The sequence below is a fragment of the Haliaeetus leucocephalus genome, unplaced genomic scaffold, assembly GCF_000737465.1.
Source record: "Haliaeetus leucocephalus isolate CR32 unplaced genomic scaffold, Haliaeetus_leucocephalus-4.0 Scaffold984, whole genome shotgun sequence".
Taxonomy (NCBI): Eukaryota; Metazoa; Chordata; class Aves; order Accipitriformes; family Accipitridae; genus Haliaeetus; species Haliaeetus leucocephalus.
This window is the reverse complement of record NW_010973420.1, coordinates 1,523,998-1,549,499: the sequence shown is the minus strand read 5'-3', so window position 1 is coordinate 1,549,499 and position 25,502 is coordinate 1,523,998. Positions and strand designations below refer to the sequence as shown.

The following is a 25,502-nucleotide window of genomic DNA, read 5'->3' as shown; positions in this document are numbered from 1 at the left end:
GCTCATCGCAGCAAAGTGTGCTATTGTATTAAATGAGTAGTATTACTATGGAGATACAGGTGCCCTTTCACTACTCCTAGTTTTTGAGACCTTGTCTGGAGAACTAATTCAGTAACTCTACACCTGCATTTACTCTTTGCTCATTCCACTCTGCAGCAGGTGAAGATGAAACTCACCCTAAAAGACCCATTCCTCAACCCATCCCAAAATACTGGCCTTTACAACTTTGCTGTAATTGTAATACCATAATCCTCTGGCACAACTTACTGTTTCTTACTGGAGTTCTGAAGGAAAACTTTAACAGCTCTCAGTAGACCTCATTTCATTCAAGAATACCTCTCTGACACAGAGAACGAGTATGGCTTATCATAGACAAGGATCTACTAAATCCTACTCAAGGAATCACTAAATGATTTCACAGCAAATGGGTTGAAGTGTTGAATTTTTCCAAGTTTCAAGCAAAAGCAAATCACTTTCACACCACGTGCCCTAGTTAGCCATACATTCAGCAGCCTGCCCAACTAGCAGAAAGTTAATGAATATTAATTTGAAGAAATTTGCAGGCTGATACTTTTGGCAGATTATCATTCCAGCATTTAACATCACTTACCAAAGGATAGAAAACTTTCCAAATGTAACTGAATGCAGAACAAGGCCAGGGTATGACACTGATGATCCTACCATAATAAATTGTAAAATTCACTCAGAGAATGTGAGAGGACCTTTGCACCAGCACAAGGATACGATATCTGCCCACATAAGTATCTGCCATGAAAAAAAAAATCAGTGCTGTGCACCACTAGTTTAACAGGTGTTTGCCACACTCAGTAGCAAAATCCTGAAGTCTTTATTTAAGCAAGTCTTCTGTTGACTTAATTGACAGTTTTCATGAAGTAAGGATTTTAGAATTTGGTTCTTAATCTTTTTAAACAAAGACAGCTTAGATCCATGTAAGTCTTAGGTTTCCTTTTATTATGTCACTATTAAGTCACTACTGCACAAGTAAATAATTTTTAGGCCTACGTAAAAGCAGTAAAGCAGAAAAGTTATTATAAAAACATACCTGATCTACTACTGATGTCAGTGCAGCATCAATAATGGTCTGACCCTTCTTTATTGCTTTCACATAATGATATGATCCATTCAGAGATGACTTCAGCACCTCAAAATATTCTTTGGACAGCTTTGTATTAATTCTGATATTCTAAAACCAGAACATTAAATAGATATTGCCACAGGTAACTGACATTAATACTGTACAGCCAGCCATAAGCATATCAGCAATGAATCAATGAGAAAACAATTGTTTAATAACAGTTCGAAGGAACTTATCTGAAACTGAGTAAGAATTTTTCTCTGTGAAAGTTTCAGTCTTTCAACAAGATTATATCTTTTAGACACAGCATTAACTCCACAGAAAATATTTACTTTTTAAAATTATCAGCGACATGTAATTTAACATGAAAAGTACCATTATTTATGCCACTAAATAATTCATACTTTACAATAATTTCTTAATTTTGTCATTCTTAAACACAAAAGGGGAAGAACATACAAATATACTGCCCCAACAGCACATTTGTTCTGAGATCTAGCTGAAACTCAGATCTATATCTCAAGAAGCAAATAAGTGCAAATAAAATAACATTTGCATAAATTCAATATTCTGAAAAGCAGTAACTTAATAAAATTGTTCTGCCTGCAAATGAACTAAAGTTTTTCTTCTTTATTTTTTTTTAAAAACAATATATATTTGGTACCTAGAATTTGTCTTATTTAACTACCAAACAGTGAAGTGTTTTAATGCCAGCTAATCATCTAAGCTTTTCCCATAATCAACTGAAAGGAAACGGGTAGCTCCTCAAGAGTGTTATAAGCCTACCTTAAGCCTCATTCTTTAATAGGAAAGATTACTTCTAGATCTGACAATATTATATTTGGGGGAGACTGACGAGATGAAGTACGTATTAGTACTGCTCTCCAGCAGTTACACTGGCTTGCAATTTCCAGTGCAATGCTTATGATACACTTTTGAAGTGCATTGCGCAACTTCTTCCAGTTTTTTTCTACAGCACTTAAGACTCCAGTGGGCACTTTCATGTGGATCACCCAGAGTGCTTTTATAATTAAAAAAAAACAAAACAAAACCAAAAAAACAAACAACAAAACAAAGGGAAAAAAGGAAAAGGTAAGAAATAACATGCTTTGACATCTCCCAACTCAATGTACATAAGAAACTACTCAACTAATTTCAAAGAAAGCCAGGATTTAGGGGACAGACACTCAGAAGCATATCACCATTTCAACTTACTTCAGATAAATACACCTTATTGCTTGATTTATCATACACTTCAATTGTAATTTCATAAAGTCTGCCCGTTTCTAGGACCCATCTGTCACCTGGATGAACTGTAAATCCTAAAAAACAGGAAATATTGAACAGCACAAACCAACAGCCTCTTTACATAATGGATATAAGCATTTTGCTTCTGGTGCCCACGCTCTGAAGATGCACACTCATTGTTTTAAGCTGCTGAATACAGAGATGAAAGAAAATAAATATTTACTACTAAACCTATTTCACATTGAGCTACTTTTATGAATAAAATTACTTTTCTATCAAAAGTAATATGAGAAATGGAAGCGTGTATATACACACAGAAAAACACCAACACAAAAACAAGGCAAGAAATTATATTAAGAAATCAGGAAAATTGCAGCCAGTACCAACCTAAATACCCAGGATTTACAACATAGATAGTGCTGTTTGGTAGTCTGGAAACCCCTTGCATGCGAATACCTGAAGTCTCAGTAAAGGAACAGAAAAGTTTTGACAAAAGTCAAGTAAAGACCAGCTTGTTCCTGGGGCTCCTTGTGCCTCTTTGGATATTTAAAGCTAATTGTACACTGAAAATAAATGTTATCCCCACTACCCTGAAAGACAGTGAGCATTTTAGAGAGATTCCACTAGAGAATATAATGCTCTAAATATAAAAATTAAATAAAGCCCCATCACATTTCCACATTGACTGAGGGGAACAGACATGATTTAATTGATCTTTTGCCAACCTAATTTCTTAGAACATTTCAAGGCATCAGGCAGCTCTGTTGAGACTGAATTCTCAGCAGTGCTGCTTTCTATGGCTCCACCAGATGCTCCTGATTTTCAAGAGTACTGGTACAAATATGGATAATTTTATCTTTTTGTGCTGCAAAAGGTAGAAAGTTTGTCTCCTGCCACGAAGACTGGATGGAAAAGCATCACCTAGGAAGGATACTCTTGTGCCCAAGTACAAGGTTAGTTTGTCCCTGCTGCAGTGCAGTTACAACTGACGTTGCCTGGTCCAACTTGGCAACCGGCCAAGACGGATCTCCCTCAGGACCAAGTACATTGTTCTGTAGCTGCAGTTCATACTGATCAGACGGCATCATTAATTCTGTATATAAAACAAGACAACATATGAAACAATAAAAGCAAGTGTGTCAGTGTTTGGATGCTGCTAATTATTGTTGATTAATTTTTATTGATGCCTAGTGTATACATTAAATCAGAATTTTTAACGTCTTATAGAAATAGCATTTCTGAGATTGTATCAACACACACACAAAATGAGCTTCCCACCTAACTGTAATTTCTTTGAAGCTACAATTTCCAACTAATATCATCCCACTATTTAAACCTAACATCCAATTCATTCCCAGCTTCAAAATTGGTCAAATTACTTTCTACGAGTTACTGACAATTTCTGCTGCTCCATTCTGCACTACTAGCTGATGTAGTGAGCCTAGTTTACTAGCCTAGTAAAACATGTCTTATCTAGTTTCGAAAACCAGAAAAAAAGAAAAAAAAACAGAAAAAAAAAAAAAAAAAAAAAAAACCCCCAGAAGGAAAAAAAAAAAAAAAGTCAAGTCACTACCAGCACAGGCTCTGTGTAAGCAACAGATGGAATTACAAACTTCCACACTTCTAAATGGACTTAAAGCCAGCTAACTCACACTTGTAGAAGCAGAGCAAATCTATTTGTCAAGAAAACATTTTCTGTTAGAAAATTTACTAATCTAAATTTGGTTTAATTAAGAAAGTCAGACACAGTTTCTTAGTCAATGTGAAATAAATGAGTACATCTACAACAATAGTGTTAGCTCCTATTCTATGTTACCCTTACCTTTATGTCTGAGAAATCTGAAAGAGCATATCCTTTCTAGACACATTTTTTTTGAAAGAAAGAACTAAACAGCTGTATCATCATGTGGTTTAGGAAAACAGTATTAAATATTAACAAAGTAGTTTAAACACAATTAAAAATTTCTCAGCAGTTAAAAATTCACACAAAGCAGAACCCCCCCCGGCCAATCCCCCCCCAAAAAACCCCAGGACAAACCTGTAATCTTCCCTTGCCTTATTTTCTGAACTCTGTACTGAATGTGTGTTCCTACCAGAAGATAAATGTCATATGCTGGATTTAAAAGAATGTTTTCCAAAATAAGCAATCTGACTTCTGCAGGATGTACATGCTGTTGATTGAGGGGGAAAAAAAAGAAAGAGTAACCACATTTAAAGCAGCTCATTTGTTTGAAACAGACCATGCAGCAATAACTTATAAGTGAAAAATATTACTAGTTGTAATTGGCTCTTTATTATCATCTCAAATTTTGTCAGAACAGGGAAATGCAAGGGACAATGAATAGTATAGAGATCTGCTCTGTGCATACTGTGCAAGGCTGAAGAAAAAAAAATCAAGTCTGTATGGACATCATTTTGGTTCAGTTTTCTGGAGAATACAGAAAAAATTGAATCAGATGCATAGCGACTTTTCAGACATCTAGAAATTTATCTTCCCTATTGTAAAACATGCTACCTCCATAAAATATATCCATTATAACTTCACGGAGGAATCTGTATGAAACTCATTGGTCTATTAAATTAGGAATACAACAGATAATTGTATAAATTCTATTACACTTGTTTGAGGTATGTTCACTGAAAACGTGCAGTCTAGTAGTGGTGAAAGATTTAAAGGAACTACTAATGAGAAAGCCATAAAAAATTGCGAATGGAACAATATTATTTCAATTTTACTTACAGTATCAGCTCAAAACTAATTCAGAAAAAGAAATATTAAAACAGAAAACCAACCAAGCTACAAGCATTCAAGAAAAAAAAGTCAGATTGATACCATGTAGAGTAATTATATGCAGCGCAATTAGGTAGAACTGTAACAAAAATACATTTCTTAACACCCACTATTATTTGTGCCACATCACTGTATTACATACGTTTAGATAATATTTTCATAGAACACTTTCTACAGGTATGGGTTAGATAGTCAAGGCAATTCTGCTTTAAGCAAAAACATTAAGTACAACATGTAGTAACACAAATCTGCAAAACCAGACTGCAGATATGAGATGAACTTCAGAAAAAACCCACCATTTTATAGAAGGATTTTTTTTAAGGTGCAGTATTAAGTTGACACTAGCACAATGCCAAGTATTCCTGTAAGCAATAACCCATAAAAACTCTCTCAGGTGTTTGTAAATTCTATTAAGAGAAAAAACAACGCTGTTACCAGAGTTAAATGAAAAAACTCAGTCACCACAAGTTACTAAGAAAGAAACAGCATGGATCTACATAACAGCTGGGAAGACGGCCAATACTGCAGGTTAACACCCTTGTAGCATTGACATTCTGATCCCAAAGCCCCTCCTTGGAGACCAGAATCTAATGAGGTAGATTAGATACTAACAAAGTATTCATATGACACTCATTTCAAGCACAACAGGAAATAAAGGTATATCCAATATAGCAATCCTTGTTCTAGCTATTTATTTATTGAAACAAAGACCTAAAGTGTTGTAGTTGGTTATTTTTAAAAAGAGTTAAAAGGCCAATGCCCTGTCCAGCATGATTCTAGTTATATATATATATATATATAATATGAAGGACTATCAGGAATAATAAAATCGTACAGAAGTATCTGAAGTGTATTCCTCTGCCACAGGGCCTTTTGTCAGAGTTACGTTTAGAAATGATCTCTGGCACATGCACCATCCTGGGTTAGGTAACTGCACCAAGGTAAGTGGATCAAACTCCAAGCCTTTCAGGGTGATCAAGAGCAGCACTGTCATCTTGTGTGATATGGGCTACAGAATCAATCCAGTAAGACAGAGATGCAGCACTGATATCCACAATGGGAACAATACAGCAGGGCAAACTTACAGCACTCCTGTAACATTGGACTATAAATAATAATAATTAAAAAAAAAAAAAAAGAATGTAAGTTTCTTACCTTATAGACGCTTTCCTGTATTCTTGCTTTTAATTTAGAACTCCCTGTTTTCATTCCAGACACCAAAATGGTATCTCCTTGCTTGGCAACTTTTTCCATCTCCAATATATAGGAAGGTGGAATATAAGTGGATTCTAAGAACTTAAGTATACTGAAAGGTGAACCAAAAAGTGAATAGAAAATTGTTTACCAGTCTTTGTAAAGCCACAGAGAAACACCACCAGCATCTATTCCCAGCTATTTCCATTTTTAAGCAAATTTCAGATGTCTGCCTGGGACCAGATATCCAAATTTTACTCATTCTTCAAGATATCTGTAGCTAATTTCTGTGACTGATAAAAGTTTGTTTGAAGCTTGTTTGTGGGCTTTCAAGAGATATCAGACAACTGCACATGTTGTCTATAATGATCCCTCCAGTTTTTACAGTAGGTGTAGACTGCAAAAACTCTCTAGATTATTGTGGAACAACTGATGTGAAAGACCCAAAGCTTATGTTTATAAAAGCAACAGCTTGACAAACCAGAACGTAACTTTGACCTATATGAAGAAGCTAGGATGCATTTAATAAATGACTATAAAAAAAAATAATCTACAAGCAGAATACTTGTAGTAACTGCTAGAAATTTCAGTGAGAGGTGGCAACAGAGAGGAAAGGAATTTGCCACAAATGAGTAAACAACAGGACAGAAACTGAAAGAGGACCACGTTTTAAAGGTTGCCAGCTTCTGCATGCGCGTGATTTGTTTGGCTTTATGTGCACTCTCACAGTAAAATCAGTAAAGCCATACTGAGAACAGTTATGAAAATTAAAATATTTATGACAGTTTATCAATTATTTTGCAAAGCTGTAACACCATTAGAACATTTTTATGTTATCATAGCTGTGCTAACAGTAGAGCATATATCAATATTAGTTTGGTTAAAATCACATCTCTAGCAAATACTTATACCGAAACAAAAAGCTCTGTATGGACTAGGACTTGGATCATAAGTCCCACTGAACAATTAGCACTGTCTGGCTCTCACTGTAGATAGGGGCCATTCACTCATACCTGCAGCTTCAAGTGTATTATCGGCTTAACAGGCTTTCCTCAGGTAATGCTGTGCATTTGTTTCTTTAAGGCTGCAAAACTGGAGTTTGCATTTACCCAGCAGCAGAGAGTCTCGTTTGCTACCCCTACCCCATTTCCAATGTATTTGGAACACAGGTTTGAGGATGGAAGTTAACTGTTAACCATTCTGCTCTCTAAGAGAAGTGGTTTCCCCACATGCCAATCATAGAATCATCATATCAAGAAAGTCAGGCTCTTTAAAGGAACATAGTTTCCTACATTATTTTATGTGCTGCAATCTACCTACATTTTGCTGGCGCCTGTTTACCGAAGTAACTGAAGCCTCTGGTGCACGAGTTTGAATCTATTTCATCTTACAAGCTTACTATATGTCATGCAAGTTTTGACTAAAGATGTACTCAAGAAGTGTTTGTATACTGTTTTGTGAGAAAAAAACATGTTTCATGTGTTCGCAGTCTGGTCAAATTCACATTTATCAGGGAGGCATTTTCTTCTACCAACATTCTCATTGAGCAAACTCAAAATTCACCACAGCCTGGATCTACCATTCACAGTCTGGATTCTATTCCTATCCCTGCCACAGGTGAGCCTTCTGACTTTTGGGCAAGAACTCCACCTCCATTAAATGGAGGGAATATTTCCTTATTATACAGAAACACTGAAAAACACTTATCTCATTAGTGAGTTGAAAAGCACTTTCAAGATCTTTGGATAGAAGTTTCCACAAAATACAGCACTTCTAAATTCCAATTAACTTACTGAGTCAGTACAGATGACAAACCAAGCATCATGGCTTATTTATCAAGCAAGTGCTTTCCATTCATTGCTTTGTCTGAAAGACAATATATTCAATGCCTTCATTGAATGCCTTTCACGGAATTATTTTATCTGGCCTTATGAGCTGCATCTAGCTTACAAGCAGGCACTTGATCTGTTCCAATTTAAAGGTTAGCTACTTTGAAAGCTATTTCAACACCGGAACTAAGTGTTGACTGAAACCTGAAACTCTTCAAGTTCGGAGAGCTCCTTTCTGAAATGAAAGAGGACTTTTTTTCCTTAAGAAAAATAAAAAAATCTCTGCTAAAATCCTGGGATAACAGTCTTACTGATAAATCCTTCCTTTGCACAAGATGTTTTGGGAAGATCAACAGTTGCATCTATTTATTTCTAGTGGTTGCATTAGAGCTACCTGGGATGTTCTTTAATACTATCAGCTGTTAAATTAAACAGGGATGAGAGTGCCCAGGCTGTTGACCAGGCACTTAAAAAACCCCAAAACTTAAACAACTGACCCATAAGCATTACTTTAGGCATCAGTTCAGTAAACTGCCTATGTGGGGAAATATTCATACATATCAAACTTAATGGACACCAGATTTTCGAGAACAAATTAAATGAACTTACCGTAATGCATTGTGGGAATCTGAGAAGCCATCAGCCTCTGTGTCTTTTACTATTGTCCAGTCAAAGACTAACCCTGCCAATGTGCTGAAAGTGTTTCCTAGAAATCAAACAATCAGATTAAAACAAAATTAAATAGCAAGCATATAGTCTTCCTGGAACACAAACTATGACTTTTTCCCCTAGGAAATCTCTCTATCTTATCCCTAAAAGAAGCATTATTGTTATCTAGTTAAAAAAAAAAAAAAAAAAAAACAAACCACGATCTACCTTACTTTACTGACTTTGGCAAATTTAAGGTGTTTCTGTTAACTGGCTTCTCTGTTTATATTTTGCAACACCATATGCCACTTCGTTTTTCACAAAGCCCACTAGTGTCCACTGACACAATATGGAGCTGAAATCCCAGTATTTACTGTATTTTAAAATATATTTTCAGTTGTGTTACTCCCTTTGACATTTGTGACTATATTAATAAAGTAAGAATCAACACAAATTTATTTTCAAATTCTTATGCTTAAAGGTTTATGATATTTTTAAGCCACAAAAATGTTTTAAGACAAGTTAACACAAAACACAGCCTATGTTGTTTCTCCCATTTCTGTACAACTTACTGCAGATAGCTCCAAATCCCAAATAAACAGGATTTTAAACATAAAACTCTAAACAAACAAGGCAATATAATTAAAATTGATTGAGACTGGATTATTTAACACACATTCAAGTCTAACTTTCTTTAGTGATGCATGCTTTAGCTTTGCAAAGCTGTATTACACTCTTTTGTTTTGCTCCTATTGAAAACAAGGCTAGTGGAGAAACGCACATTATGGCACTACAGAGAGGCTATGCCTGGACACAGCCAGTGCTGCAGCAAACTGGTAGCAGAAGCATGAAACCGTCCTTACAGCCTCTGAACCACCACTGGGCCTGGCTGTCCTGGCTCCTGTTGGGGTCCCTCACTACGAAGGCAAAGTCAGGTCATCAAAGACAATCCATCATGGGCATTCCCAGACGATACTGTCTTGAATGAGTGAGACCCTGCATCAGCTATATCTGCAGCACGGAGGGCAGCAGCTGTCTCCAGGTTAAGCCTATCAGAGGCAGCACCCAGGGAGGCAGACAGGTAGTACAGCGCTTGTCACGAACTGTATTATGTCTTTGTCCTTCCCTGCAGGATCACACAGCTGTCACAGGAGCTGCAGACCAGCTGTCCTGGCCAGCTGTAACATTACCCTCCCAGGCTCCTCAGATGTCAGTGTAGGCAGCAACTTGTGCTCCTGCTCCACAGCCATAACCCGGCCCAGAGCTGCTCCTCTGTGATGCTTCAGCAGAAAAGCGGCTCTCGCTGGCAAGGCTGGAGCAAACCCCAGTAAACAAGGAGAGCTGTCTTGATGTACTCTGCTCCATCGCTGGGGCAGGAAGCCAGTGTTCCTTGCACACTCATAGCCAACGAAATGCAAACTCACATCTTTAAGTCTTTCTCTTGTTTAACTCGCTTTTGGTTAAGTCATAATAAAATAACTTGAACAAAGTTCAACAGATAAAAGAAAACAATATATAGTATGACTTTTTTTCCCCTCTACATTCTATACTTCATTTGGCCAAAGATCTCCATGATCATCTTCCTCTCTTGCATTAGTAATCTTTGAAAAGAAATAGAGATTGAGGTTATATTTGGAGTGGCTTATTAAAAACATGTACAAAAAGGAACTGACATTAATGTAACTGATTAAAAAATACAGTTTATGAAAAAAATAACTGGACAATATATGGAAGAGAATAAGGAAAGAAACTATTCCTAAAGATACATCGATACTCACAAGAGTAGAATCATCAATATTAATGAATGGTCTGACCCATACCAGATGCAATAATCCGGCAATGTAAGATGCAATAATCACCATCAGCCCAAAACAAATCGCACTTGGTACATCCCTAGGGCCTACTTAACAACTTTACATACCAGGACAAAAGCTATGTCTCTGCAACATTGTGTACATACAAGGGCTGATACAAATCACCTACTCTCTCTCCCTCTCACACAGGCTCCAGTAACAGGCTTGACACCCGTTCTTTGTGCAAGTTTTCAGCAAATCTAACCAAATTTTTCCCAATATTCATTGAACTGGATAATTATTTTATATTGATTTTTTCACCTTCTGAATATTAAAAAAAAAGTATTCAGAAGTCCCGTATTCAATTCTCTGACTTTTCCTGAACAATTATGTCCTTCAATAAACTTGCCACTGCTCTTATTTATTTTTTTTTTAAAGTGTGCCAAGAAAGACCACTGAGAGTCCAATATGTTCAAAGGTCACCCAAGGATGGATCCCAAGGTCATTTGGGTCAAAAGGAACTGATTTTCAAAGCTTTTGAGTGTATCCTGATCCCCTGAACCTAGATGGGGAAGTTTAGCCCTATGGCTTCTAACCAACACCTTGTTTCAGTCATGCAGATTAAACCTTTGTGAGTTTTGAACCCCTGCTCCTGTTCAGACTCCAAATTGGGTGGCTTCCAAGGCAAATTTGTCCATTGAGCATGCCTGAGAGTTTGCAGAAACGCCAAGCCAAGAATCCAGTATTATGCATAGTATAAGAAAACAAAATTACTTTTCATTATTAACATATTGCCATACATAACCTGGCATTCATTGTTTACAAACAAACAAATTTAGAATGGGCTTATCAACTACCCAAAACAAACAATTCAACTTTTTATAGCTGCTTTACATGTCATTTCCTTCCAGCCAAGTAGTAGTCCTAAAAAAATCACTCAGCCTATAAAATCGATTGTTGAAACCAAAGCATGAAATTCTTACCAGCGTCATGGTTCTTTTTCTGATGCTACTGACAGTATGAAAAGCAGAAGTTTTCTGCTTCTATTAAAAAATTATGCATTCAGTCCAAATGCACTGATTTTATGAGCCTAAATGGTACCTCCCCAAAGTGAGGGTTTCTATAATAATTTAGGGATATTAATCCAAGCAATAGGTGGTTGGTCTTCAACATCATCTCTGAACATCTTGTTGGATGCTTGATTGGACTCAGATAAAATGTTGTTTTGCAAAATTCCTTAGACTATCTCAGCTCAAAAGAAAAAAAAGGGAAAAAAAAACCCCAAACCAAAACAGACTACTTCACATTCCTGTGCAGCCTTGCTCAGGCTAGTTAAATCCTGATAGGGCATTTCAACAGGACAAGTGTTGGGACTTTTTCCATTACATTCTTACTCCTGACCTGGAGGTAGAATTGCTAAAAGCTGACACCTTTGTTTTAAATTCTGATTTTTAAAAATACTGTTAGCGCTAGAGTTAAGTTTCCTGGGAAAATATGGAAAAAAGGCAAGCAAAGTTTGTTGGAAATCAAGCAGTGTTTGATTTTTCTATTCATGTGGTATGTAGATTTTTACACTTAAACAAAAACAATAGGTTACTGAATGTATTATCCAGAGAACTCCCTTTAAATTACTCAGTTCAGCTTCTAACATTCAATCGTGTCACAAATAAAACCAGTGCAAATATCAGACAATTAAGAGTTTCAATATATATTTTATCTCCTACTAGTAAATCTCTTACCTTCAGAATCCAAAGCCTGAATTTTTAGCTCCAGTGGTGAATCTTCAAGGTAGAGTTCTCTTGTTGTGGACACAATTTGGATGCCATGAATTATATCAACTATAGCATCACAACGAAGCACTTGTCCAGTCGCTTAAAGAGACATCGGAAAGAGCACATAAAATCAGCAACACTGGACATGCTCATGAAGAGCACCAACAAGACAAAATGCACCTCAAATTTAGCCAAGGACACAAGACGCTGAAGGAACTGAAACTAGGTCATGACCTTGACTAAGAAACTCTTGGTCAAATGGTGACTGTGGCTAAGCAAGCAAGAAAAGCAGTTCCCTCCCTCACTGAACTTTAGAATAAATCTTTAAAAATTGTGTTTTCCATCTACACTAACAGTTATAGATGTTGTCTCTGAGTACATATTAGGAGTTTCTACAGTGCAACTGTCAGACACGGCCCATGTTCTAGAGAACTTAATGACTTTTACCCACAGATGATAAACCCCATATACTTCTTCATTTAGTGACAGCAAGATATTTAATTGACCATCCAGTTTTGCCTATCTGCCACTATAGAAACTAACCAGGTATATTGTATAACAGACACAAAGACAACTTCCAGCTTTCTGAATGCAAACCATCTGAATTTGCATCATGTAAAAAGTAGGTACCGAAATTATTTTCAGCCCTCCCCCCCCCCGTTTTTTTTTAAAGAATTACCCATTTTCCTGGATGTATCATTAATATCATTAACACTTATTTGAGGCCTTTAACAAACAGAACATAAAAACCATGCCCATGGAAAGTCTAAAATGACTATGCATATCAATGGAAATTTCTTGGTTTGTTTACTTTTAAATCTCTACTTTGTTTCTGGAGGATGCCAGGATGCCCATAAACAAGTAATGGTGTGCTTAAAAAGGTTAAAACTTACTTATATCTTCAGCAAAGATGATACTTGTCAGACGTGTGGGCTGTGAGGACCGTGCCTGGACAACAGCTTTCTGTGAGCACTGGCGCTCATCCTGATCTGCCAGCTCTATGCTCGCAACCTCTGGCCTCGTGGAGGACCTACAAGATTATTTGGTTGTGTTAGAAGGATTTAAGTTACTGCTAGACAGAAATCAAAGGTCTGGTTTAAAAGCCACCAAAATAATTTACATGAGACATGCTACATGGTCAGGACCTGACTTTTGTAAGAGCTGGATGGCAACAGCTCCTTGAGGATTTCAGCAGAAGTGAGTGCAGGCTGAGGAAAGGCGAAAGCACAGACCAGAAGCCCACCAGAGCCCAGGCAGACAAACACAGCATTCTCTCTACCATGGCACATTCACCACTGAATGTAATTCAGTCAATTCAGAGCTACACCCAGCTACTAAACGAAATTACAAAGCCTTTGCCCTGACTATTTATTAGCTTAGAGGCATGGAACAAGCAAAACCACATACAGAACACTGAAGTAGAAGGTAAAATAATTTTAGCTAAAGCTCCATTTGCCACTTGTAATTGCATTTCCAAAACAAGTTTGACACAAAGTTCTGAAAAAGTTGGAAGTTTTCCATGATGACAGAACATCACAATTACATATGTTTGCTGTGGCAGAGGCACTGAACAAGTAAGAAACAACATTTTAAAATCAGGAATTAAAAAAGAAATTGATTTAGTCTGTTTAGCTGAAGTATGTAACACTGTGTAAAACACGCAAAGTTGTATAATCATCTTTGGTGAAATGTAAGCCTACATGGAATTTTGACCTAAAATTGATGCATCTGTTACTTCCTGCTATGACTTGTATGGCTTTTCTAAACACAACTGCTCCAGGAATGAGCTTGTAGGAACGTGGAGCCCAGTTCTCACCTCCTGTGTGCCAAAAAATGTACAGTGAGAAAAAAAAAATTTAGAAGTTATTAAAAACCAAGCCTCTTGAAATTAATTTCAGATAGTAGCAATATACATCTGAGGCCTAAATGTAGAGTGCTCAAAGCAATTAAAACATTCAAGCAGGCCATACCTCTTGCAAATAGTTAAGAACACCACCCCTCTGAACTGGGATCTGCTGCTGACTAACTGTTTTGCAGAACTGGGTCATGGCTGCTTCACACAACCCCTTGGTCATGCTACTCTGCAGAGTAAGCAGAAATGCAGCCTGCTTGGACTCCAGCTCAGAGTCCAGCACCCTGCTTAAGCTGCTAATGAATTAAGCGCCTGAAGCAGTCATCGCTGTTTGCTCAGGGATCCTGAGTCAAAGCTCTTTCACAAGGGTCCTTTGAAGGATTAAAACAATGAAAGAAAGCACTAATGACAAAGCTGTTCAGGAATTGCTTCTCCCAGATGATGACAGCAGTTCTGATGAAAACATTGCGTTATCCGGTAAATATAGTCTAAACCAGGCACTAGAGCCCCACCTGGTAAAGATGGTGAAACCGGATTGATTTAGACTTTTCTTCTGGAGGATGTTAAAAAATGCCTACCTGTGATCTATGGGAAGAAAAAAATCTTCTAACTCAGCAAGGAGCTGGAGGGGAGCTTCAAACAAAGAACAATATCATACATGCACTTCTCCCCAGATGTAGGTTTTTACCTACTTTTATTACTGGCAGAACCAACCAATCCAAAACAGTGAAGAACAAAGTTTCTTGTTAACTACAGTTGTATCCATTTAAAAAAATAACATATCACAATATGTTCAGTTATCTTAGAGTTAACAGTTGCAGTCCAGGTGAACAGGGACCAATCTGGTTGTAGTCACCGGAATAAAACCACAAATCCTGTCTTCAACCTTAAGCAATGAAAAGCACAATTTTGAAGACAAATCCAATCGCGCAGAACTCCAAGACCTCTTTGGTTCGAAGCAGTTGGTAAGACAGCAAACACTGCATTTCTCACAGAAACAAAAATACATTTGCGTCAGCTCCCTGGTTCCCTACATATGGGCCTCGATTTTATCATACTATACTATCCAAACAAGGAGGCCCCAAAAGCTTGCAATCTGAGGACACAAAACCCCAGTCAGAATACTTTTAATTGTGCATGCTAATGGCGGCGTACAGGTTCATTAGACACTGCATAGCAGTATGATGTTTTTGTCTTCGGCAAAATTCATTAATTCAGTGAATTATTAATTCATAATATTGGTGTGCTCCCAACAATATTTTGCTTACACAAAGACTAGTTTTAAAGGATTTTGAAAAAACAGTAGCAACTGCTAACCCAGAAATTTCAAAGTAACAACCCACAGCAGTATGCAATTGACAATTTAAACACCAATTAGAAGCTTAAACCTGAAAATTGTTTTGTTATATTCTAGATACCTAAGCAATGTACACAAATATGAGCATGTTTTTTTAAACTAGGGTTTACACTGTTTCTAAAATAGTATTATTTATTTTCTATATTAGTAGTACATTTAACTTTGCTATACAGCAATTAATTTAAGAGTGAACAATTAGTTATTTTTGTGTTATTCTGTAGCTTCTTAGGCAGCCATGAAACAGTTTTCCAACATTTAGCAAGTTTCTTTAAACAATGTTAGTATTCACAACCAGTAAGGCTTTTTCTGTACTTGGCTGGTAGGCTTTTCAAGCTGAGCATGTGGATCTGACTTAATGTGCATACAGGCATTTTTAAATAAGCATTATATGTATGGAATGGACATTTACTCTTATTATTTAGCTCACTATATTGCTTAATATTCTCTGCCATTACTTTTTTTATTCATTCAAGGTTTTTGTGTTCTTACAGTCTGAAATTGACTGTGTTTGCAACACAACAGGGGTTTCATTGTGTTCTGTATTTGTTCTTTTAATACATGGCTACGTACTGTAATACATAACCACTACAGTTTGCACTAACAGCAGTGTTGTAAAACTAAATCTAATTACAGGATATTTTTCAGACTAGAAAAAGTAAGGAACAAAGATAAACTAAAAGTTTGCATTAAATTTTAGCTGTAAACTTACATACACACCACAATTATAAAGGAACTTTTAAGCTTTTACAGCTGAATGCTGGTTAACTCTTAGCTGTCACTAGAGTAGGGAACCTGAGATTAGATACTATTTGGTCTCTAACAGTAGTTTAAAATAGGAGGTAGAATATCAGCTGAATTTCTTACTTTTTTATTTACTTTTAAAAATTTTATTAGCAATAGTATGTCTGCTATTTTAGGCAACTACCTTAACTGGGCAGGTGAAGCAGGGCCTTTCTGAGGCTTGGTTTACTATTGATTTATATTAAAAACCAAATCTGCATGACTATTGTTTTTTACACCATAACATATGAAATATTTGATGACTACCCAATATCATTTGGCAATATCAAAAGCACATTCTGTTTACAGCTACATCCGATTCAGGGTCAAGTACAGAAAGGATAAGGCACTAATCAAATAAGCTGTGTACTACAGGGGCATTACTCTGCTGTAATACACACAGGGATCACTACTGCATCCTAGATGGACAAGAAAGAGACTTTTGCTTTAAAATGACATCAGAGACTGCAACTTATGTCACCTTCCAATTACAGCAGATCTTCGGCAGCACATCAGCGTGCAATATTGAAAGCTAGGCTTGTCAGAGGTCAAAATTAGATCCTGAGAAGCAAGCAATGGGAAGCATTTCTGGCACTAGCTCTCGATCCCATACCAGTCTCTGTAAGAAAGAGCAAGGCAGGGGAGGAAGCACTAGAAAGAATAGTGAGGAGGTGAGGAAAAAAAGCTAACAAAAGTCCCAACATTTATTTCTCTCAGAATAATAACCTACTGGCTGAGGAATTAATGACACTTGCAATAAAGACTGCCAGTCTTCTTGCTGATTTCCATTTCATTCATGATTTTCGCCTGCCCCCTGGACACAGAACCGTATGCCAAGATTTTATCTACGGATCTACCCAAACTTATGCCTGCACATTTTTAATCGACTGTTCTGTAATATCATATGTGAATACTTCAAGGATTATACTTAATTAATTTATCAGCTGGTTTAAACATCAGGCAAATACTACTCTTTCCACACTCCAGCAATACTCCGTTGATTCTTATTGCTTCAGCATTTTATATTGTTTTGTCAACTCTTCAGACTACACTCAACTGACTAAATTAGCAAAAATCCACCTTTGTGGAGATGCACCATGAGTGTCAGTTGATCTAATCTTTCAGAATTTGTATCAGGCATGTGGGCAGATATGTAGTCAGAGGGAAACTGGATAGTAAAGGTTTCCAAGAGTTTGGTAAGACTGGATTGACCAATACATTAGGTACCTTATTTCTAGTCACTCTTGGGACTAACACTGTTGACATACAAAAATGAAAAGAGACACAAGAGCCAGAACAGGATCCAGACAACTGTAGTTGTATGATAAAAAATAGATTCCCAGAGAACCAAGGATATGGGAACTGAACCCATTCCAAAGCAAACACAGAGGGAGCCTGGCAGAGTTCCCTCAACTCTTAAGGATTTTTAACAACACAGTGGCAGATTATCTCTCTATTGTTCACTCAATCCTCTCCTAGGATGTTTCTTATTGTACTGGGAAAACAAAAAACAGCAAAAAAATCCTCCATCCAGTTCTGCTTTAAAAGCAAATAGAAACATCACACACCACAGAATGAGCCAAGGATGAAGCTTTTGCTTATGGGATTTTATACTGGTGATCAGCTGGCATGCCCATTAACTTCAAAGGAAGCAGAATTAAGCCAGCAATGATTGTTCTCAAAATCCAACCCAGATGCTGAACTGTAACTTTAATATTTTATCAAATCAACCGGCAGCCAAAAGCATTTTACCGTAAGTACTTATCTTTGTACCTTTTCTAGCTGCATGAAGGAAAATGGCATGCCACACTAGTGATAGTCATCTTCCCACTAAGAGAATGCAATAGATAAAGGTTGGTCTACACAAGTTGCTCTGAAATTAGCTTAGCCTCATTTCAAATTAGAAAACAAAACTAAAAAAATGGCTGCTTACTTCCAAAACACAAATGTCACATTTTGCATTATTTCAAATTATCCACTCTGTTAAACCTTCTCACATGTAGACACCCTTAAAGCTTCAATTACTAAGGTGAGATCCACACCCAAAGAGAGTCTTAAAACAATTCATGGGTGTTCTGCAGTGAAAGCTGCCCAAAATCAAGAACAGTCCTTACTCTTTCTGTCCTCCTTGCCAGGCAGGTTATGCTCAGATTCAGAAAAAGTTTTTTCGACAATAAACCTGCAATGCAGGTTGACACATCAGCTAAGAGAAAAATCACGATTATTTCTTCTGCCTCTTCAACTCTGGCAGAACATCTATGCCGCAGACTCACGCTACCTGCTATGGGTTTGAGCCAACCTACCCGGGTAACACAGACCTGAGCCGCAGCAGCGCAGCCTGTCTCACTTTACCAACAAGGATATCCCAACCCAATTCTGAGCTCATTCTGATATCTACAAGAGCTTGAAGCCGTGCTGTGAAATAACACGCTGCAGTGCAGCCTACCTGACAGTCAGCAGCATAGGCACCTCCCAGAGAGAGGGAGAACATTTTGTTGCCTGCTATAATGGCCTTCTAAGTAGCAAATGCAGAGCAGGTGAGAACTAAAGAAGGGGTAAGGATAACAGGGGATAACAATCATTATTTAAGATGTTATTGCATAATATGGAAATTAACAGTCAGTATCACGCAAAACATTTTTCAGTGAGAGTCAGACAGGGGTTTTTAGACCCATGGTAAAACAGGTAATCCATGAGACAACAACAACAAAACCCCCAGAATATCAGAGATGAGATTGTCAGTCTTACAGCAAAGTAACAGACCTCGATCAGCAGCACTCTATTTAATATAGATTTTTTTTAAAAACATAAGCCACCACGTACATCCCATGGAATGATAGGACAAATTTACAACCCAGTATCAGAAACATGACAAGACAAGGAGCTAGAAAATGAGCTTTGCCAGCCAACTACTGCAACTGCAGTGCTGCATATGGGTTTTGGGTTCTCTGGAAGTACCTGTGCATTATGCAGTTCAAACACCACTCAGCCACTGGATCTCTCACTCCAGCACTCTGCCACCTGCTCCTCTCACAACAGCAATTAACTTTATGTAACCTCATCAGTGAGGGCTTCAGGAGCACACACAAACCCTTTTATTTAAGGTGGCAATAAACTCTCCTTCACTGTATTTGCAACAAACACAATTGTACAGGGCCATTATCACCTTTGAGCAGTTTCCTATAGCTGTAACCTTTCCATAGCAAAACCTCTGATTTCCATGGACAATGGTGCAAATTCAAGCGGTTGTATTTCTCAAAGCTAATTCCTGAAGCTTCAACTTTCCACCAGTTCTCACCATGTACCTCAATTCTACAAGATATGAAATAATGTTACAGACATGTAAGCGTATTTATACGTTCCAGATAATTTCTACTATAAATACCCTGTGCCATGTTGTATACCTTGGAGGAAAATGGGGATTTTTTTGTGTGTGTTCCGCCCCCCCCCCAAATGTTATTATGGTAAGGCAGATTTCAAGGACAGAATTCTGCTTCTGAATGCTTTCATTCTTCCAGGTGTAATTTCTGGATTAAGGTAATTAAAAGATAAATACAGATGTAATTTAAATGCTAAATATATCTGCACAGACTGTGTTTTATCCCAGAAGATAGTACCATGTACAATATTTACAGATGGGAACACCGTATGCTTTGAAAACAAAGCTTTTACCAAAAAATAATTCTAACATAAAGGCAACCCAAACTCCAGAAGGCACGAGCATCTTGAAAATCAGAAAACACTTTAAAGCCATGCTTGTAACTTTATCATTGCTCCCAATCTGATGGGATGACGATAAAATTTGACCTTTTCCCTTTGAATCACTGGAATTCTCAGACACCACTACAATCTCTGAAAATCTCCTGCTTTCAGAGGTTAACTTGAAGCCCCAAAGGGAAAATGGACAGAAATAAGGTCACATGTCATAGACTGATTTTTCATGAAATTGGACACTCAGGTATGAATTCTGAATGTTTGAGATGAGTAATGCAGCCCTTCAAATACTCAAAGGATGTCTTTTGAAGGTAGATGCTGCTGTAGGATGAGAACACCTTTCATACACTACCTCTAACCTCACAATCACCCATATTACACAACCTCAGTCCCCTCTCCAGACACAAAGGGCCTCAGTCTTATAATTTCCATTCTAAATCCCTGCTTTCATGCATGCAAACCCACCCATCATTTTACAAATTCTGGGTGAGGAACAGTCACTACTTCTAAAGTCATTACATTTGGTACTTCCTAACTTCTTCAGTTTAATGGCCTCCTTCCAGTAACAGCTATTACTGACAGCTTTAACAGGAAAGTACAGGAAACCTGCCAGCAAGTAGCTGTGGAGTTGCCTGCCCCTCCAAAGTACACTTCTTTCTAATCCCCTACAGTTCAAGGTCTGTGGGGGCAAGGATGTAGAGGGAAAGAGAGCCGCAGATGCAATCCAGCAAACATGCTCTGAGCACCACGACAAGCATGGCTGCTTCTGCTCGGTCACACACACACAGATACTGGCTCCTTCTGATGGTTTTGTAAGCACACGTTGAGTTTTACCACCCACATCCTGCCAGTCCCTGCAAAGCAGAAGTGAATAAATACACATTTACAACCCTGGTACGGAAGATGACGACACACTCTGTATGAAGTTGGTATAGTTTCCTTAATTCTCAACCAAAATTAATTAATTAATCTCTGAAGGGCAGACAGAGGGAGAGGATGGAAAAGCATGTTGAAGCCTATCTGCATGAGGAATACAACCCATTGCTGGCAACTGGCACCAATATAACATGCTCTGAAGTGCCTACAAATCATCCTCTTTAGAGGTACACACGTGGACCAAATCTGTTACTTCCCTAGAGTACGATCTTATATCCTTTCATCTGTAGATCTCAGTGATATTTGCAAAGGTCTACATACTTCTGACAGTTGGATAGCGCCTGGCACATGCAGGAATGGCTGTAGCCAGCCCAGCATCACCTAGCAGTTTGCTGGCAAAACAGGACAGTCTACATCTCCTAGATTTTACTAGTGCTTTGATGAGTTTGTTTTTTAGCTTTGTACAATGTACTTTACCACATAAACCAAATCCTTTTAAAGACTCAGCTGCCTTTAAAGATTAGAATAAGGAAAAAGAAAAGAGCCATACTTGCAAGATTTTCACTAAAATGGCCCATATAAAAATGAAATTACACAACCACATGTAGCTCATCTAGTAACTTCCTTTCAGTCAACTTTTGCAGAAACTCTTGATTACTGCTCTTGTGTACACCCTCAAATGTGTAAGTTGTTACAGACCAAAGGCTCGTAACCAGCCCAGGGATGGGAAGTGTAGGACCACCAGCTAAAGAAACCAAGACAGAGGGAAAATATAGCCCTACAAGATGTATTTCAGTAACTGTCAGCCACAAAATAACAACTGAAAACTGCTACACACATCCATCTGGCATATACGGAAGTATCATCCTAAACCTATCTTGACTACCACATTTTTTTTCAGGTGGGTACCTCCTGCTTGTTACTGATCCAAATTACAATTCTGGTATGCTAAAGGAAGGATGAGGATTTGGTAACACTTGTTTAACATGAAGACTGCGACACAGTTTCTGAATCTGCACACACCATAGTATTTGCCTTTAGCCCCCAGTTCTCAACACAACCCAGACCTGCCGCCTGCGAGCCCGGCCTGCAGGCCTCCCCCCTGCACAAGACGGGCTGGGGGCTGCCAGCCCTAAGTCGCTTGAGTATATCCCACCTGCTCAGCACCAAGGCCTCCAAAAGAAAACCAGAAAAGATATAATCTTTTACAACTTGACTTCATCTTCCCCAAGCTACGCGCTCAGGGCATTGCCTACGCTTACAGCAGCACCGAGAGGCTCTCACCTCAGCGAGGTGCTGCGACTCGGTCCCTCCTTCTCTACACCCATACCCCAAACTCAAAGCCCTCAGTCCTTCACTAATAACCACAGTGAGGGAATTTCTACCCCAGCAGCGCAAGCCTGAGCTCCGGGTGCTGTCACCACACACGTGGGGCTGCGGGGCAAGCACGTGCGGGGCGGCACCGAGGGTGTCCACGCGTGGAGCGTGCAGGGAAGCAAGGTGGGCATGCGTGGGGCACGCGGGGCAGTGGGGTGGGCACACATGGGGTGTGAGGCACACACGAGGCGCCCAGCCATGGCGGGAAGCTCCCCCACGGCAGAGGCCTTCCCCTCAGGGCTCTTTCAACCCCGGCCTCTGGCCAAAGCCCCTCTCCAGCAGGTTTAACCCGCGCTGTAGGAAAAAAAAAAAGACAAAACAGCGATGGTTTGTAAAGCCCAGCCTTTCCCTTCAGGGATTATCTCCGTTTCTGCCCCCCGCACTGCGGGGCCACCCCAAAAAACCGCCCGAAGGAACGTGATTAACGGCGAAGGAGAGGCCTGGCGCTGCCGTCTCCCTCAGGGGAACGGCCCCAGGGAGGGAACGATGAGGCTCCGCCGAGTCGCGTTTTCCCGCCGCGGGCTGAGGAAACGCCGCAGGTGCATCCGGGCGGCGGCGGCAGCAGGGGGAGCGGGAGAAGCGGCGGACAAAGGGCGGCGGCACCTGCACTCACCATCGGTAGCAACCCTCGCTGGCCTCCAGCGTGAAGTTGACGCGGGTGCCGCGGGTGAAGGGTAGCAGCACCTTGGGGATGTTGAGCTTGGAGGAGGCGGCGAGGTGAAGGGAAAGGAGGAGGAGGAGGAGGAGGAGGAGAGACAGCGCCTGAGGCGCGGGGGGAGCCATGCTCCGCCACGGGCAACCGCCGCCGCTGGGGGCGGGAAAGGGCGGCTATGCGCCGCGGGCGGAGGGACGTCAGCGGCGGGGCAGGGCGCCCCGGGGGGCGGAGGGGGCCCCTCCGCCCCCCGGGGCCGCGCCGCCTTCCCTGAGGTAATTTCTAGTGGCGCCAAAGCGGGGAGCGAGCGCCGCGGTCGAGGCGAGGGACGTCCGCCAAGTTCAACTGCGGCCGGGTTTTGGCGGCTAAAAGGGGCTCCTGTGGGGGTGGGAGCGTGTCGGAAAGCGGCTTGAGCAGCTGGGGAGGGAGGTGGGTTTTCTTCAGGCGGGATCCGAAGGGGACAGACCTGAGGGTTGCGGCTTGGATGGGGCTTTGTCGCCGCGGCCGCCTCAGCAGGTCGCCTCGAGTTGGTTACAAACGGAGCATGTGGTGTTTTCACCCCACTGGGGACGTGGGGCGAAGACCGTGGCGCGTCTTCACCTCGCCCCGGACAGCACCTTCCACGAGCCCTGCTGAAGGCAGAGTGGGATGAGGTGTCGGTTTTTAAAAATAGGACCTATGGATTAAAAAAAACCCCAACAACCTAAATGGATTAAAGCCTAAATCCTATGGATTAGAAAAACCCTTAAAAAAAATCCATCGAGGATACAGGTATTACATTGCATACTATACTCTTCCAGTGTGCACGTTACGGTACATACAGTGATGCTAACAGCTAAGCGAAGCAACAGTTCTGTTGTTATAAAAACACCGATTTTCTATATCCTTATACCCTTCAAGTAAGAAGACTTATTCTCCTGTACTCTGTGTCCTAGGGAAAAAAAATGGTAGGCAGACCAAAGTGCAGAAAAAGGTAAAGGAGTCAAGACAAGGAACTTGGTGGTACGTGAACTCTGCAAACCAGGTGAATACCACAAGCAGTCTTGGTCTGAGCCACTTGGAGCTCCTCCAAGGAGCACAGTAAGTAGCCAGATTTCATCAGCCAGCCTAACGCGAGCTTGACCTTTTCCTGTGTATTGCGCAAAAGCATGGTGGAACAGTATGGGAAATAGGACAATGTAGGAAGAAGAAGAAAAAGGATGGAAGTTTTAACCATCACTGACAGATCTGTGATCATTTAAGTGTGTTCAGATCCTGGAATGGAATTCAGGAATCACAAGTCTCAATCTGATCCCCCCCCCCCCGCTATATTTTGTAAACATATTGCAAAATGTATATTTTACCTCCTGGTGGTGATTGGACTTTGTTGAGGGTGGCATTGTCTTACTCAGTTCACTTTGTTACGGATGTTTTTGCTGAAGACTTAAATGAACTGGTGATTTATGTAGGGATAAACACGATTCCGTAAGATGGAATTTCTGTGTATTTAATAATTTGCATTTTTAGAAACTGAACACACCTGAAAGTACTCTCGAAAGACCATTATATTTTTTAAGTGGAAAGTCAGGCTGGTACTGCAATCTTAATTTGTCCTTGTTGTCAGTATGCATTCATATGTATCATCATTTCAACGTACGTTTAATGGTAGGATCTCTTCACCATTCATGGTGCATGGGAAAGGTCACGCTCCTGGAATTAATCAAAGCTATTTAGTGAATGAAGTTATTGTGTGGGAAGATCTGCCTGTTCTTACCTACAACAGAGGGACGGTATGTATATGCAGCAAGAAAAGGGGTTTTAAGAAGGGACAATCATCTTGGAATTAAGGTAGTTAAATTCTGCCCAGGAAGATCAGATGCTGTCCGGGGACGCCACCTGAAAGTTCACCCAGGTCTAATTTAGGTAGGGTAGAAGTTAACCAGTTCTCATCTATTCTAAGTAAGTAAACTTATACAGGACTTTTTATTTACCTATGAGGTGTTTTGGTTTTTTTTTTTTCAATATTTATTCAGCTAGTGTTTTATTTATCAGTACCTCAGCAAGGCTATTCCATTTCTATCCCAGAGGACTGTGTGCTGCTGGACAGTTCACTTCTCACTGCAGCTTCTGTTTGTATATTACTCATTTTCTGAATGCACATCTTGAAATTGTGTGGTCTGATTTAGAGAAGAGCTGAACTTTACAGCTGCAATTTAAGTCACTGGGAGCTGGGCCCAGAAAGATCTATGGTATTAAAACCTCTGGCAAATCAAGCCACTACGCCTTAAATTGCTCCCCAAAATACAGTGTTGGGGGTTTTTTTCTTTACTCTTAGTGTCAGTCAGTCTGTAATCTTCCTTCATAGGTATATTATGAAGATAAGTTCAGTGAAGACTTATATATTAAGGAGGGATGTGACAAAACAGCCCATGACTAAATCAGTACAATATGTTTACGGTTAATATAATTACAACTGAGTAGATAAGAAGTAGCTAGTGAGTACCTTGCATCCTGTGCTGTGAATGAGGTGAGGAAATGTCTGTA

At 39.5% G+C, this 25,502-nt stretch overlaps 1 protein-coding gene across 4 annotated transcripts in view; it reads right to left on the bottom strand.

Moving 5' to 3' along the window:
* NUP210 (nucleoporin 210kDa) overlaps positions 1–23,147 on the bottom strand; it is a 66,537-nt gene extending 43,390 nt beyond the window's left edge. For 3 of the 4 annotated variants that reach the window (XM_010584411.1, XM_010584414.1, XM_010584412.1), the window contains exons 1-10: positions 22,941–23,147; positions 13,265–13,401; positions 12,339–12,470; positions 8,768–8,864; positions 6,291–6,441; positions 4,383–4,515; positions 3,279–3,437; positions 2,732–2,800; positions 2,312–2,418; positions 1,064–1,204 (exon numbers count right to left, since the gene is read on the bottom strand). In XM_010584411.1, coding sequence (XP_010582713.1) covers positions 1,064–1,204; positions 2,312–2,418; positions 2,732–2,800; positions 3,279–3,437; positions 4,383–4,515; positions 6,291–6,441; positions 8,768–8,864; positions 12,339–12,470; positions 13,265–13,401; positions 22,941–23,110 — 1,296 coding nt within the window. In that variant the 5' untranslated portion in view covers positions 23,111–23,147. Of the gene's footprint in view, positions 1–1,063; positions 1,205–2,311; positions 2,419–2,731; positions 2,801–3,278; positions 3,438–4,382; positions 4,516–6,290; positions 6,442–8,767; positions 8,865–12,338; positions 12,471–13,264; positions 13,402–22,940 lie in introns of those variants that run through there. The other variant, XM_010584415.1, reaches the window with a different exon arrangement.
* Positions 23,148–25,502: the final 2,355 nt, after the last annotated feature.